The sequence below is a fragment of the Miniopterus schreibersii genome (genome assembly GCF_964146895.1).
Source record: "Miniopterus schreibersii genome assembly, chromosome: 12".
Lineage (NCBI taxonomy): Eukaryota > Metazoa > Chordata > Mammalia > Chiroptera > Miniopteridae > Miniopterus > Miniopterus schreibersii.
Genome location: NC_138112.1, coordinates 65977894 through 65992808, shown reverse-complemented (window position 1 = coordinate 65992808; position 14915 = coordinate 65977894). Strand labels below are relative to the sequence as shown.

The following is a 14915-nucleotide window of genomic DNA, read 5'->3' as shown; positions in this document are numbered from 1 at the left end:
AACAGGCGTGAAAGATGCAGTAGCCTGCCAAGGCCGCACTGTGGGTAAGTGTGAAGTGAGGTCCTCAAGCCTGCTAGTTTGGGCCCATCGTCCTCCCTCCGAGCCACCAGGAGAGGCTGCGTCTATCGCCATTGCCAGCGCCTCAATCCATCACTCAGGGAAAAACACGGAGAGGAAGCCGACACCAGGACTCCTGGACCTGTTTCCTTGTACCTGACCTCAAAGTGTGTGTGAAAATGTACATCCATTATCTCATGTGACACAGAAAAGAAAATAAGCTCAGGGTCAAGGAAGAGCAGAAAAATGCTGGGTTAGCCGGCACCAGAGCACTCTCGACAACAACCCGGAGAAGCAGGTTAAGAAACTACTATAAGATACAAGGGATGGGCACAGAGGCCCTGGGCTCTTCTGAGGGACTGAGGGAGGAGCAGACACGGGACGAGGGGTCTGATTGGGGTACTGGGCACAGAAGGGTCCCAATCAACTCTTGTGACATATGGAGCCTACTGGGGCCAAGGGGTCCCCTCTGTTGACAGTAACAGAATGGTTTCTTTGGCTATTGGCCTTGGAGAGAGAGTAATGAATGGTGGTAATGAGTCTAACCCCAGGAGATAAGATGGAGAATTCATATGTAGGAGGGACGAGACTTCTAGAAAGGGCGGAAAATACATATATGTGCAAAGCTGTGCTGTGCTGTGCTGGCCCGGCACTGAGGGAGCGCAGCAGCTCTTCCTTTATCTCTGGGCACCAGCCACCCGCCCCTCCTCTGTTTAGAGCAGCTCTCCCTCCCTCCGAGAGTCTCCCCCGGGGTTTGGGGCTCGGAGGGCGAGGGCGAGGACAAGCCCCAGAGAGTGTCGGCGCCCCCCTTGGCTGTTTCCCGCAGTGCCGACGGCATTCAAATGCTCACTTCCACGCAGCCACCTTTCTTTGCTGAGGCTGCGTAGAGCAAGTGGTAATGTGGGGCCGGGAGCACGTTGGAGTGAAGAGACTCTGGGCTTAAATTGTAACTCAGCCTCACGGAGCCTCAGTTTCCTTCTCTAGAAATGTGAGACTGAGAAGTGTCCACATTGAGTCATTTGGGGGATGCTTGGCTGCCGCCCCAAAATGGGCAGCAGGAAGGGCACAGCCTGTGTTTCTAAAGGAGGGTGCTGACGGCCTCACTCACGCTGTACAAGTGATATTCTCTTCAGCATAAGCGTAAGCAAAGGGCCCGATTCCGCAAATCAGGCCTCACTCGTATCTTTCCTACCACTTGCTCTCACTGCAGCTACTTGAGCCTGGGACGGGAAGGAGAAGCTGTCGTCTACACCATCTGCCTCTCCTTCCAGTGTCCGGCCTGTTGGTTCCGCACACACTGCAGAGCAATGGCAGGGCCTGCGGGGGCAGAGAGCAGCCTGGCTTTTGTGCGTGGGGGAGCTCAGATGGCACAGCCAGCCTCTGAACCTTGCAGAGCCAGTTCCTTCACCGTGAACCCAGGGAGGAAGGGCAGGATTTCATAAGAGCTGACACCAGACGTTTTTGCTTTGGCAAAGGTCACCTTGCAAGCCTCAGCTCAGCAGTGTCTGGAGGAGACACACTGCCACGCTCTCTGTGAGATCCTGCTGAACTGCCTGCATTAAACGGCAATTGCAGCACCCAGGAGTCTGCCCTTCTCACTTGCTCCTGGGGACACCTGCGAGATCGGTGTGGAGGCGGCTTCCCAGGTAAGGACTCATGCTCCTCTCCTCCCCCAGGAAGATAACCATTGCTTTGTGACATCCTCTGCGCTTCAGTGACACACACCTAAACACTCCTAGTGTGTTATGGTCAGTACCCCCAGATCCCTAAGGAGAAGGAATGACTGAACTTCAGAAGCACACCCCTGGCACCTCCTCTGTGAGGGCAACTCGTTCGGCACTGTGGAGACCCTGCGGGCTCCCGGTGTGAACCGATAGATGCATGAGGAGAGCTTCGGGCACTTTCTGGAAGCAGGTGGTGAATGCAGCACTTAATGTGGGGGACACTGCTACATGGCCATATTTCATCTTCCTAGTTTATTATAAAGTTATATTTTTGTTTGTTTGTTTTTCAATGGGTATTAGTTACAGCATAAATTAATCATAAAGAAAAATGTACAGATTGACATTTTATTTTCTTTTTTCCATCACCATTCATCCCCTCAATGCCCCCTTCCACCTCAACACACCCCCTTCCTCCCTCCAAATCACCATACTGTTGACCACGTCCATGAACTTTCTCTCTCTCTTTTCTTTTTGCTCAATCCTTGCACCCCCCAATACCCTCCCCCACCAGAGCTGTCTGCCTTGTCTCTATGTATGAGAAAGCCTCCTTGGCATTCCTGTCTCCTCTTGATGAATTCAACCTACTTGTGCACAAGATATGTTGAAGAGAAAACAGGAAAGTTCATGGAAGTTTAACAGTCAATAAAGTGGTGACACAACCTGGTCACAGAGCCACGTCCTTGAACATGGGACTCTTGGGGGAGGCCCTCCACCTTCCACTCTGCTGCTGGAAGATTCCACAGCGTGCTGCTCGGGTTCTATCAGGAACTTCATTCACCAGTGGGGGGAGTAAACAACTCCAAATAAACTCTTGCAGGTCCTCTTTCACCTTCTGGAATAATCTGCGGCTTCTGGCCTCTCCCTGAGGATCTGTGCAGAGACTGACAGAGAAGAGCTTGCAGGTGAGAAGGAGGAGAGCCCGCGCTCTGGGCCCCTCAGCCCCTCTGCCTCCCCGGGGGCACAGGATTCAGATGCTACTGCTGCGTGGACGGCACCTCCCGGCCCGTTAGGAATGAGAGTCTTGCTGGGGAAAGGAAGCGCTTCCACTGGAGGAATTTGCAACAGGAGCCTGCAGGGTACAGGGCAGCTCCCTAGTGTGGGAGAAATTCCCGACGGGCTAAAGTGAGGCTCCGGCTGAAATGGTAGACAAATGTGAAGTGCATTGGGAGCTGGCCGTTGGTGGACAGGTAACAGAAATGGGACAGCCCTGGGAAGGAACATGCTGCTTCAGGGGACATTCATGTGGCGCAGTTGGTAGACATATTATGCAGAGGTTCTGGTTTAATCCCTGGTGCCATTCTAAGGCAGTCAGGCACTTGCCCCTTGGATAAACACTGTCTAGGAACGCTACGTTCCCTGCTTAGGGCCTCAGAAGGACAATGCAGCATCTAGTGCCAGGACTACAGCACAGGTGAGATGAACTGTTCACTTGAAGCCACAGAAAGGAAACGTAATTTTAGTCCTCTCAGCTGCACTATCATTTATGTGCCTTTTACATTTTCACTCTAAGGCTCTCCCATAGGGCAGCATATATGTCATCACTTTCATGTGAATGGGTCTTAGAGTAGTACAATAATGACAGGTCATTCCTTACTTAGCAGGTGCCAATTTCCGTGGCTTCTCCCCCATTTAATGCTCACCACAAATTCTTGTGCCGAAGAAGAGTCACAGAATGGCAGTGTGGTTAACTGTTGCTTCTACTAATGATAATAATAAAAAGGCTAACAATGATTAGAATCACTGATTGAGAACTCGCTGTGTCCCAAACACTGTCCTAAGGACCTTGCACGCCTTGGTTTATGTCCTTGCTCAGCTGCTCTGTGGCACAGGTGCTCCAGTCATTCTCCTTCACGGGTGAAAAAACCAAGGCACAGAGGCGTTCAGCAACTTGCCCAGTGTCATATAGCTTCTGATTGGCAAAGTCAGGCTTGTCCTGAATTAAAGTAAACCTCAAAGCACGCTCGTTCATGCTTAGAGAATATATTGGTTAATCTCTGTGAATCCTTAATTATTGGAATTCTAGGCGATGTAAACATCAAAATGAAAATTGAGAAATATTTTTTAAAGTTTAACAAATACCAAAAATAATTTCAGAAAGAGGCACCCAGGCTTTCTGCCAGACTTATCCCTCCTTGGAGTTAGTGAGGAGTCTCGTGAATGGGGCACCAGTGAAACGGCGGGGGTAAGGCCAGGCCAGTAGCTAGAGCTGCCTACTGTGTCTGTTTTGTGTCTTTGTATGACTTCCAGCACTTCTCACTCCTTCGTGTTTCTTGATCCCCTCTTTAGGCTCAGGTACCTGCCAAGATGTTCCAATTACAAGGCCCACAAATGCAGCAGATGCTAGAGAAAGCCTTGAGGAAGTTCCTCCCTGAGTCCTTAAAGGTGAGAGTGGAACCTTCTAGGGGAGAAAGGACGATGACTGCCTATGACAAAGCTGGGAAGAGAATTAGTTGTCACTGAGCACTGCTCTCTGCCAGGCACTCGCTCCTCTCACGTGTCAGTGCCCATGATCTTGCCGCAGGGCAGGTCTATGACCCACGTAACCAAAGAGCAACTGGAGGCTCAGTTACATGACTTGAGCAAGATCACACCAGCAGGGAGTGGCAATGCTGGGATTGGAAGGCACTCTGACCTTTGCTGTGTGATGACCCAACACCATTCCCTTGTGCTCTTCTAAGAAATATGTCAGATATCAAGGGAAGTGTTTCCAGAATTGCAAAGTTGACCGAAACTAACACACTAATGCTTAATTGATTGTTTCTGACCAATCAAGTGAGTGGTGAAAGGCTAACTATTATGCTTCTACTTGAAAGTTCATAACAGGTCGTTTTTATTTTGTCAAACACAAATGGATTCTGTTTAATTTGGGGTGAGGCAGAAATTTCGTTTTAGAAGTAGATCAATGATCTTGTACCATAGAGACTTTTTCTTTCTCTTGTTGTGTATGTGTGTTTCATTTTTTATTTTTATTTTTGCACTAATATATGTTGCAAAGGGACTAGAATGTTACCAGGGATAAAAGGTGCCATTGCATTCTGATCAAGGTATCAATTCACTAAAAATACAAACAAATGCTAAACTGTCTACTCCTAACAGCAGAGGCTCCAAGTACCTAAAGTAAAAACTGATGAAACTGAAAGAAGAAATAGGTAAACCCACGGATATAATTAAAGACTTCCACACTCCTCTCTCAATAATTTATACAATACAGATGAAACCTGTAAGGATATAGAAGACCTGAACAATACTCTGAGCCAACTTGGACTAATTGACATTTATATAGTACTTCCCTCAATGACAGCAGAATACATATTACTTTTCAATGCACATTGAACATTAACCTAGATAGATCATATTTTAAAATTTTTTTAAAAATTGAAATCATGTCAAGCATGTCGTTGAACAATATGGAATTAAACTTAAAATTTTTAAAAAATCTGAGAAGTTATTCAAAAATACCCATGTATTTAGAAATTATAAAAACATTTCTAAATAAATGATGCTTTACTGCCTGGCTGGGGGAGGCTCAGCGGTTGGGCATTGACCTAGGATCTAGGAGATCGCAGTTCGATTCCTGGTCAGGGCACATGGCCGGGTCATGGGCTTGATCCCCAGTCGGGGACGTTCAGGAGGCCACCAATCAATAAGGACTGTCTCATCACTGGTGTTTCTATCTCTCTCTCTCTCCTTCTCTCTACGTCTCACTGAAAGCAATAAAGACACATTAAAAATGAATAAATAAATAAATCATGCTTTAATGTCACACCAAAATTAGAAAGTACTTTAGTTGAATAGAAATGGAAGTACACCATGTTAAGAGTCTTGGGATACAACCAAAGCAGTGGTAAGCGGGAGCCTTGTAGCTTTAAGTGCTTATACTGTAAAAGAATAATGGTCTCAAATCCATGCTTTATGTTTTCACCTTAAAAACTAGCAAAAGAAGAGTAAATTATCCCCAAAGCAAATAGAACTAAGGAAATTAGAAAAGATAAGAGCTGAAACCAATGAATGTGAGGAGAGAAAAGCAAGTAGGAAAATCAATGAGCCCAAAGTCTGGTTCTTTGAAAAGATTAATAGCCACATTGACCTAGGAAAAAAGAAAAAAGACACAAATTGCCCACACTAAGAATGAACTAGGGGACATTACTACAAACCCAACAGACATTGTAAGGATAAATAAGGCCATACTGTTACCAACACTAGGCCCATAATTTTCACAACTTATGACCTGTGGAAAGCACAAAGGACTTATGGTCACTGGCTTTTCCTGGTGCTCTGACACCTTATGTGGGGATATCTGGAGACTAAGCCTCAGGCATTTAGTATAAACCCAAATCACTGATCCTTCTTACTGAAATAGTGTAGGGCAACCATGGAGAAGGCAGGGTCTAGAATCAGACTGTTTTGATTCCACAGTTCACTCTGCTCTGGGAAACAATGCGAGAGTTAAACATCTATGAGGCTCAGTGTTGTTGCACGTAAACTGAATAAAGCCAGAAGGTCAATACATTTTGGCAGATGTTTCTCAACCTTTGCGAGGGTTGCCAAATAAAATAATATAATAAAATTAATATCCAGCATCTCTTGAACACTTATCAATTATCAGGAATTACATCAAGTACTTTGCACAAACTCCAAGGTCTTACTTGGGTCATACAAACAGAGCAACACTGCCTCCCAACTCATTCCCAGACTTGAGCCAGGTGACAGACCTAAGACCCTTTGATTGAAGGAAAGGATGGGTACCCTTGAAGAAAAATTATTACACTGTCAAAAATATGAGCACTGCGCCTTCGCTGGGTGGCTCAGTTGGCTGGAGCATTGTCTCTCATGCACCAAAAGGTTATGAGTTTGATTTCCCATCAGGGTACATACCCAAGTTTTGATCCCCATTCAGGGTGAGTACAGGAGGCAACTGATTGATGTCTCTCTCTCACATTGATGTTTCTCTCTCTTCCTCTCTCTTTCCCTGCCTCTCTCTATAAAGTCAATTACAGTATGTCCTCGGGTGAGGATTTAAAAAAAGAAAAGATGACCATTGCATAGTGTGTTTATGTTTGTATGTGTGTGTGAAGGGGGATAGATGTTAAACAAGGATATATTAAGTAATTTCCTTATTTAAAAACTGGGTGTGACTATGTAAATAAGTGGAAAATGGAAAGATATGTCACTAAATTCTACAATGTGATAGTGAATGATTTTTAATTTGTTTTACGTATCTGCATATTTGACTATATTTATATAATATTCTCATGGTTCCACCCCAAAATCTATTTCTAGTGGAGTAATAAAATAGGACCTGAAGACTGTTTGAAGTAGGTGCCCTACCAGTTACTTACCCTGGTTTCATAGAGACAATCCTTACCCAGCTGGAACTGGGCACTTGGCCATCCCTTCCTAATAAGCTGACTCTCACTTTCTCATGATGCTGCAGGTGTATGGGACCGTTTTCCACATGAACCAAGGAAACCCGTTCAAGCTAAAGGCCCTGGTGGACAAGTGGCCTGATTTTAACACAGTGGTTGTCCGCCCTCAGGAGCAGGTAAGGCGCCCGATGTGGAATGCATACACTTCTATTTGCTCCATGTGCCTACCATTGTCTGCGCCTGGCAGTGTAGACCCAGGGGACCGAGAAATGAATGACAATGATGGTGAACAAGTCCTTGTCCTCAAGGAGCTCACAGCCTGGAGGAAAAAGTACATAAGCAAATAAATTACAATTCGATGAAAAGTGTCTAAGAACAGAAGACGCACAACATAGAGAAAGAGCAGATACAGAAGCTGATTAAACTGGGGGGGGGGGGAGTTGAAGATGGAGGTCTCAGAAAAAAGCCAGAGGCACATCTTAGTGGAAGTTTCACCTGAACTACATTTTGTAGATAATTATATTTTTGTTAGTCTGACAAGGAAAAGAGGGCACAGCGAGGGCAGAGACAGGAAGGTACAAAGCAGGACAGCGAGTGGAGGTGATTCTAAAAAGGAAATTCGTAACACAAGGACTTCCATATATATTTTGGGGAACATTTAAAAATTAGTGCAACTCAATTTGAAAAACAAAAATTCTAAGCTCACTTTAAACCAGCCAGTGAAATTATAAATTTATAAAAATACAAGTAGTATACTTTTCATACAAATGAAAATTAAATAAGTAAAATAATTATATGTTTTATCTTAAATGTGTTAGTAGTATCATTGCTAACTTCTGAGTGTATTTTGTAGAGCATTTTCTAACTATTTAAAAAAAGGCTTCCTAATTCTGCACTAGTCATGGTAATATTCTCCTGTGCCATTTTCCTCCTAATAATCTCATCTGTTATTTAATAATTTAAGGGGATCTTTCTAAATAAGTGGTTTCTTTGTTCTTCTGGAACTACAATGGGTTTAAATATAGTATTATTTTATGAAAGCACTTCTGAGCAGTTTTCAGGCTCTTTGGCTTCATTAACTATGGATGGAGATTTTAATTCAGAGTTATCTGTAACCAGATTTGATATTGTCATGTTCATAGTTTTTGTGTTTGATAACTACTTGAACTGTATTAAAATTTATTCTTGCAACAGAAGCTTTTCCTTGTCTACTGCCTCTCCCTCGTTCCTGTGGAGGAGGATGGCAATACAGAAGAATGCTTTCTAAATAGTTGTGCCTGTGTTTGATTTGAAATTTTTATGCAACATATGGGTAGAAGATAGTCTTGTTCTGCAATTTTACATCATACATAAAAAACTTGAGTCTCTCATCTTGATCTCATGATTTAAATGATTCAGAAAATAATTGTAATGCACCAATAAAAATACCAGTATTTTCGTACTTAAACATATTACAGCATAATGGGATTTAGAATAAAAGTATTGCAATCATGAACTGCATGGAATGTGCTTTATTTCCCTTTCTCCAAAAATAGGTGATGGTTGATGACTGCGATCACTACACCAATACTTACCAAATCTACTCCAAGGATCCCAAGAACTGTCAGGAATTGCTTAGCTCACTAGAAGTCATTGACTGGAAACAGCATTTGCAGATCCAGAGTAAGTAAGAAGAATGGGAATGTGTTGACTCACTTCTCTGTCCTGACAATTACCTCTACAACTAGTATCTTTCTCCATACTTCAAACCCTCAGCCTGCTGACTCATCTGTGAATATACCTGTAAAGGGGGAAAAACACCCTCAAAGCTTGCAAAATATGGGCTTCATGTAGAGAAACATAACATAACTCCTTGATAGCCAAGAATTTATGGCATATTTTGCAGACATATCCAGAATCCCTAAGGTTGATTGGGTGCCAGAGGAGAGCTTCCCCTAGGGCCTTCCATGCCTGGAATAAGAATGACAACTCGTTACATAAAGCACTGCTCAGGTCATGAAGGACACTGTCATGGGTACAAGCATGCCCTCCAGAATCGGACTTGCTGGGACAGCATTTGTCTGTTACTTGCTATGTGATCCTAGACACATGAATTGTCCTCACTGAGATCATATATAAAAATGAGGATAATGGTACCTAAAACACAGGGATGTTGAACAGATTAGATAAAATGCTGAATAGGAATTGCGTAGCACAAAACCCGGATGTGTCAGTTAGGTTTGCATAGCAAACCTCATAATTCTGTGAATCAACATTTGGGCTGGGCTTTGCAAGGCCATTCTTCTGGTTCCATCTGGGTACTCATGCAGCTGGGTACTAATGGATGGACTATGGGCTGGTTGCTTTAGCATGGCCTCAATCACATGTCTAAATGAAGGTTCTGGCTGTCAGCGCTGGCAACCACAGTGCCACATGATAGGAGCACAAGTCCTCAGCAGGCTACTCTAATACCATTCACATGGTGTTGGTCTCAAGGAAATCAGGAGCACAAAGAAAGGGCCAGAACCAATGTGCAAGAACTCTTAAGCCTCTCCCTGCAACAAATGTACTCTTTGCCAATGGTAAAAGCAATCATATGGCAAATGATGCAGTGCAGGAGGGCACTATTCCAGAGAATGGATACAAAGAGAGGTGGCCAAATTGTGGGCCATTCCTGCAACAATCCACCACACTGGGAACACAGGAATTGCATAAGAGATGTTGGCTACTATTGTTTTTATAACTCATCTCATGGGATTATCAAAACAGCATGATCATGTAGCCCAGAAAATTTAGCTCCAGTCCAGTCTTGGTATTTCCACAAATGGTATCACCATGGCTGAATGAATCGCTGAGCACATTCGTTGCACAAATCCTGACTATGTGACCTCCTGTCACATGGTGACAGAACCAAGCCATAACCAAGGGTTTTAGACTGTAAATGTAGACACTTCTTACTCCACTGGACAGCTTCTCCACAAAATGCACTGAAATCATTACATCTCTCCTTAAAATCCCATCTAGGTTCCCAGCCCAGCCTAAATGAGGTGATACAAAATCTTGCAGCCGTGCAATCCTTCCAAGTGAAACACACACAGCGTTTTCTCTACATGGCGCTAGACACCGTAAAGAAACTGATTCCTTCCCTGTTGGATGGAAAGAAATTACCACCAGGTGATGGTAAACCCAAGGCCATGTAAGTTTGACAAAAGTCACTTCACTACTCACACCTCCCATTCCTGAAGTAGCCTTCCACCTTCCCTTCCTGCTTTCACTCCTGTCAGCTTATGGTCAATATTCTTCAAAGCAGCCCAAATCATGGTTTTCAGAAATGTAAGTTAGGCAATAGGGACAAGAACAAATATAATAAATACTCATGAACTTGGTTTTTCTCTTGGAACTTCCATAGCAATCAAGAAATGTTTAGACTCTCATCGCTGGATGTTACCCACGCGGCCCTGGTGAATAAATTCTGGCATTTTGGTGGCAATGAGAGGAGCCAGAGATTCATTGAGCGGTGTATCCAGAACTTCCCCACCTTCTGTCTGCTGGGGCCTGAAGGGACACCTGTGTGCTGGGACCTGATGGACCAGACAGGAGAGATACGGATGGGGGCCACCGTGCCTGAGTACCGGAACCAGGGCCTCATCTCCTATGTTATGTATATCCACACCCAGGCTCTGAAGAAACTCGGCTTCCCGGTGTATTCTCACACAGAAGAGGAAAACAAAATTATACAGAAAATGGGTTACAATCTGCATCATATCTGCATGCCCTGTACCTGGAACCAGTGGCACTGTGTGCCTCTGTGAATCCGTCCTACACAAGCATCAGATGGGCCCTGGCATGTGCCTAGAGCAGTGATGGGTGGGCAGAGAGAGAGAATAAATTGTACATAATTGTCATTATCGGTAAAGAAGTGGGCTCTGGGGGAGCAGTGCGAATGCTCAATATCATGGTCCCTGCACTCAGGTCACTGCTGGGCTTCCCATAGATGTCTCAATGTGACACAGTCCCAGGCACTCCACATGGTTGAGATCCCCACACTTCCAGGGATCTATGGACACTCTTTTCATGAGCTTTATGCTGCCTTGAATGGCTTCTGGAACTCCTAGTGTGTGGATCTGTAGAGCCTTGCTAAATTTTCCAGGGCTGGGTAGTATTTTCTGGTCATTATGACTCATTACTCAACCTTTCTATGGCCTTTCTCTTAACAATAGGCAAGTGGGCTCTGCTCAGGTCTGTAGAGATTATACTCTTCTCAGGTTGCTGCTTTATCAGTACATTAAATAATTATACACAGTACATTAAACACAGTGCATTAAATAATCATACAAATATATATGAAATATTTAGTTAAACATGATATAGCAGGGAGAGTTACTAAGAAAAAGACTAATTTATATAAGCCTCTCCTCTCCTCACTCCCACACCAGGGAAATTGATTCAATGTTGTTTCTAAAAGAAGAGCTTCCTAAATCTACCCAAACTCACAAGCAATAAAGAGATTCTGCGTTTGATTGTACAAGTTGAAGTGAAGTGGTTCATGATGGGAAGAGCCTGAACTGGGTTTATGGAGAGTGGGAAGACCCAGACCCAGGGAGGTGGGCCATGGCTGAGACGGGATGGTGTCAAGTGATGGATTGCTTCTGTGCTTCAGATGCAGATGGTTTTGTTTACAAATCATTTTAAAGTCTTCGATTTTTAAAACAATTCTCTTTAAAGACCTCTTAAATAGCATTTACTTTGGTTTAGATGATATACCAAATTAATTAAGCACTTTAAGCTATATCTATAAATTTAACTTCTCTTTTAAGGATGTATATTTTGGGCAACAAACAAACTATTCTTAAATACTAAGTAATTCTTGTAACCTCACAAAATGACCTTTTGAAACTTACACATACAGTACATCTAAACTTTTATTGGCTCTTCTAATTGAAGCACAACGTTAAGAAGCTTTCAACTGTAAAATTTCATAAATCTAAATCAATTACCCTAATTATGCCTTTTATATTGAGTTTAAAGGTTATTACTCTAACAGGCAATTACATATATACACACACACACATATACACACAAACGTATATATAAAATAAGTATGTGAATACTAAATAGTCATTATTTCCACTTAATAATGGAAATAATTAATTCAAAAATATTTGTACCATGAGTTTGACTCCCTTAAAACAATAGTCCTCAGCCAGGGGGAATTTTATTCTCGAAAGGGAATTTGAAATGGCCTGGAGACCTTTTGGTTGTCACAGCTTGGGGAGGTGATGTGCCTGGTATCTAGTGGGTAAAAGGATGGTGCTAAACCCTACAATGCCCAGAGCAGCCCCTCATAAAGAATTATCTGGCCCCAAATATCCATAGTGGCAAGGTTGAGAAACCCTGCTCTAAACATTTGTATGTTCGATGGTAACTCATACCCACTCAAATAAGGTGTGTACCATCCTAAGTTCTTGAAGCTATTTCCTACCAGAAAAATAGTTAGGATGCCTAGTTTCTTTTATCTTTTAAAACTTATTTTTAACTTTTTATTGGACTTATTGGGGTGACATAGGTTAATAAAATTATACAGGTTTCAGGTGTACAATTCTATAATCCATCATCTGTATATTGTATTGTGTGTTCACCAACCCAAGGGGAACTGATAGAATGTGTTCAACAATATGTTTAATGCTATATCAATAATTCTTTTTTTTTTTTAAATATATCTTTATTGATTTCAGAGAGAGGAAAGGAGAGGGAGAGAGAGAGATAGAAACATCAATGATGAGAGAGTCACTGATCAAGCCCACAACCGGGGCATGTGCCCTGACTGGGAATCGAACCCCGATCGCCTGGATCCTAGGTTGATGCTCAACCGCTGAGCCACGTCCAGCCGGGCTATATCAATAATTCTATAACTTCAAGGGTGGAGGAACAGTTTAACCCACTTCCTTGAATTAGAGTTATATTCATGTCTTCATTTTTTAAATTTACTCATACAAGTCTATAGCTTCATCCTGATTGATCAACTAATTGGGTATTAGGGTTTTAAGATGCAAAACTATAGATCCAGATACCTTTGGATATGAGGGGATGCTAAGATTTTGGTAACTGAGAGATACTTCTATTCTTCTGTATCGTTAGAACATTACAACTCTTAAGGATATCTTAAATGATATCCCATTGAAATTTGCAGATTTCACATGACTTTAGAGTTTTCATATACAACCTATGAGTTTTTTAAAAAATGCCTCCTAATGAGCTCAGGTGATCAAAATTAATACCACCAATAATGTGTGTCTGGATGTGATTCACTAAAGAAGAAACAACCTCATTAATATAATATTTTTACCCAAAATGCATAACCTGAATCTAGTCATAAGGAAAAAATTACACAAACACTTCAGAAAAAAGTAAAACAAACCAAAATTGAGAGTTATTGTACAATACAACTGGCATGTACATGTAAAAATTCTAAAGATCATGAAAGAAAAAGAAAGGTTGAAGAATTTTTCCAGAAAAAGTGAACCTAAAAAGTTTGACAGCTAAAAACAATTTGAGATTCTGGATTAGATGCTGGGTCAAAAAGTAAACTTCTATGGAGGATATTGTTGCTATAATTGGCAGTTTTTATATGATCTGTGTATTAGTTACCAGAAGTAGAGAAATGTTAAATTTGTATTGTGGTTAAGAAAGTGAATGTCCCTGTACTTCCATGATACATGATTAAATATTTGGGACAAATGATCATAATAGAAGCAACCTACAAAAGGATTTCAATGCATGTATAAACAAATGTGGCAAATAAAGTCAATGAACATAGGTAAAGACTGCATATGTATTTAGAGTTTAATATGTCATTGTTGCAATTTTTAGGGTTTGTAATTTTACAAAATAAAGGCCAAGTAAAAGAATGCCTTCTATTGTACATAGCATTAATTAATTTTTACAGTTGTCAATGAACCTGTGAGTTAATAATACCATATTATCTGTGTGTCATCGTGGACTCATAATGCCTCATAAAGTCCACGTATTTTTTAAAAAATATGTCTTTATTGATTTCAGAGAGCGGAAGGGAGAGGGAGAGAGAGAGATAGAAACATCAATAACGAGAGAGTCATTGATCGGCTGCCTTCTGCATGCCCTGGCTAGGGATTGAGCCCGCAACCCGGGCATGTGCCCTGACTGGGAATCGAACCTCGATCTCCTGGATGCTAGGTTGATGCTCAACCACTGAGCCACGCCCAGCCAGGCAGAGTCCATATATTTTAACTACAGTCATAACTCTCTATTACTGCAACTTTCACCAAGAGAACCTACTATTCTGCTGATCCTTAAAATCTTTGGACGTGGCCTCACTAATGTTTGAATGCTTTCTTACTTTCTGACACATAAAATGGTTCAAGTTTACTTTATATCTCTCTGCAGGAAACCAGAATCAATGATTTCTTCAAGAAGTCTTAGTCACTTTTACTGGAAAAAAAAAAAAAATAGTATTAGAGATCATGATGTCTGTATCTTAAGATTTTCATATGTAAAATGAGAATAGCACTATTTGCTGACACTGACTAGTTAAAAAACTTAAACAAGATAATTCACATAAAATACAGTGCCTGGTGCCCGGCGGTGTGGCTGGCTCAATACCCCTAGTTCAGGAGGCAGCCAATTGATGTTTCTATCCCTCTCTCCCTCTCCTGGAAATAAACTGGGCAAATAATACAGTAGCCAGCATCGGGTCCACATAAATGTTCAACAAATGTTACCTGTTTTTATTATTATTACTAAAATGGGAAAA

At 42.2% G+C, this 14915-nt stretch overlaps 1 protein-coding gene across 6 annotated transcripts; it reads left to right on the top strand.

Annotated features, from left to right (window-relative positions):
* Positions 1-1282: 1282 nt before the first annotated feature.
* Positions 1283-14032, top strand: LOC308565749 (glycine N-acyltransferase-like; the record flags this gene model as incomplete). 6 transcript variants are annotated; one of them, XM_081155345.1, is made up of 7 exons in its annotated part: positions 1283-1703; positions 2599-2683; positions 4068-4163; positions 7216-7323; positions 8683-8809; positions 10151-10322; positions 10536-14032. In XM_081155345.1, exons 3-7 carry the CDS (start codon positions 4086-4088, stop codon positions 10936-10938), a joined length of 888 nt encoding a protein of 295 aa, XP_081011471.1. In that variant the 5' UTR covers positions 1283-1703; positions 2599-2683; positions 4068-4085. The 6 variants fall into 6 exon arrangements, with proteins under 6 accessions (XP_081011471.1, XP_081011469.1, XP_081011474.1 ...); XM_081155343.1 differs by having other exon boundaries at positions 2599-2968; XM_081155348.1 differs by having other exon boundaries at positions 10151-10300; positions 10536-11836.
* Between the last annotated feature and the right edge of the window lie 883 nt (positions 14033-14915).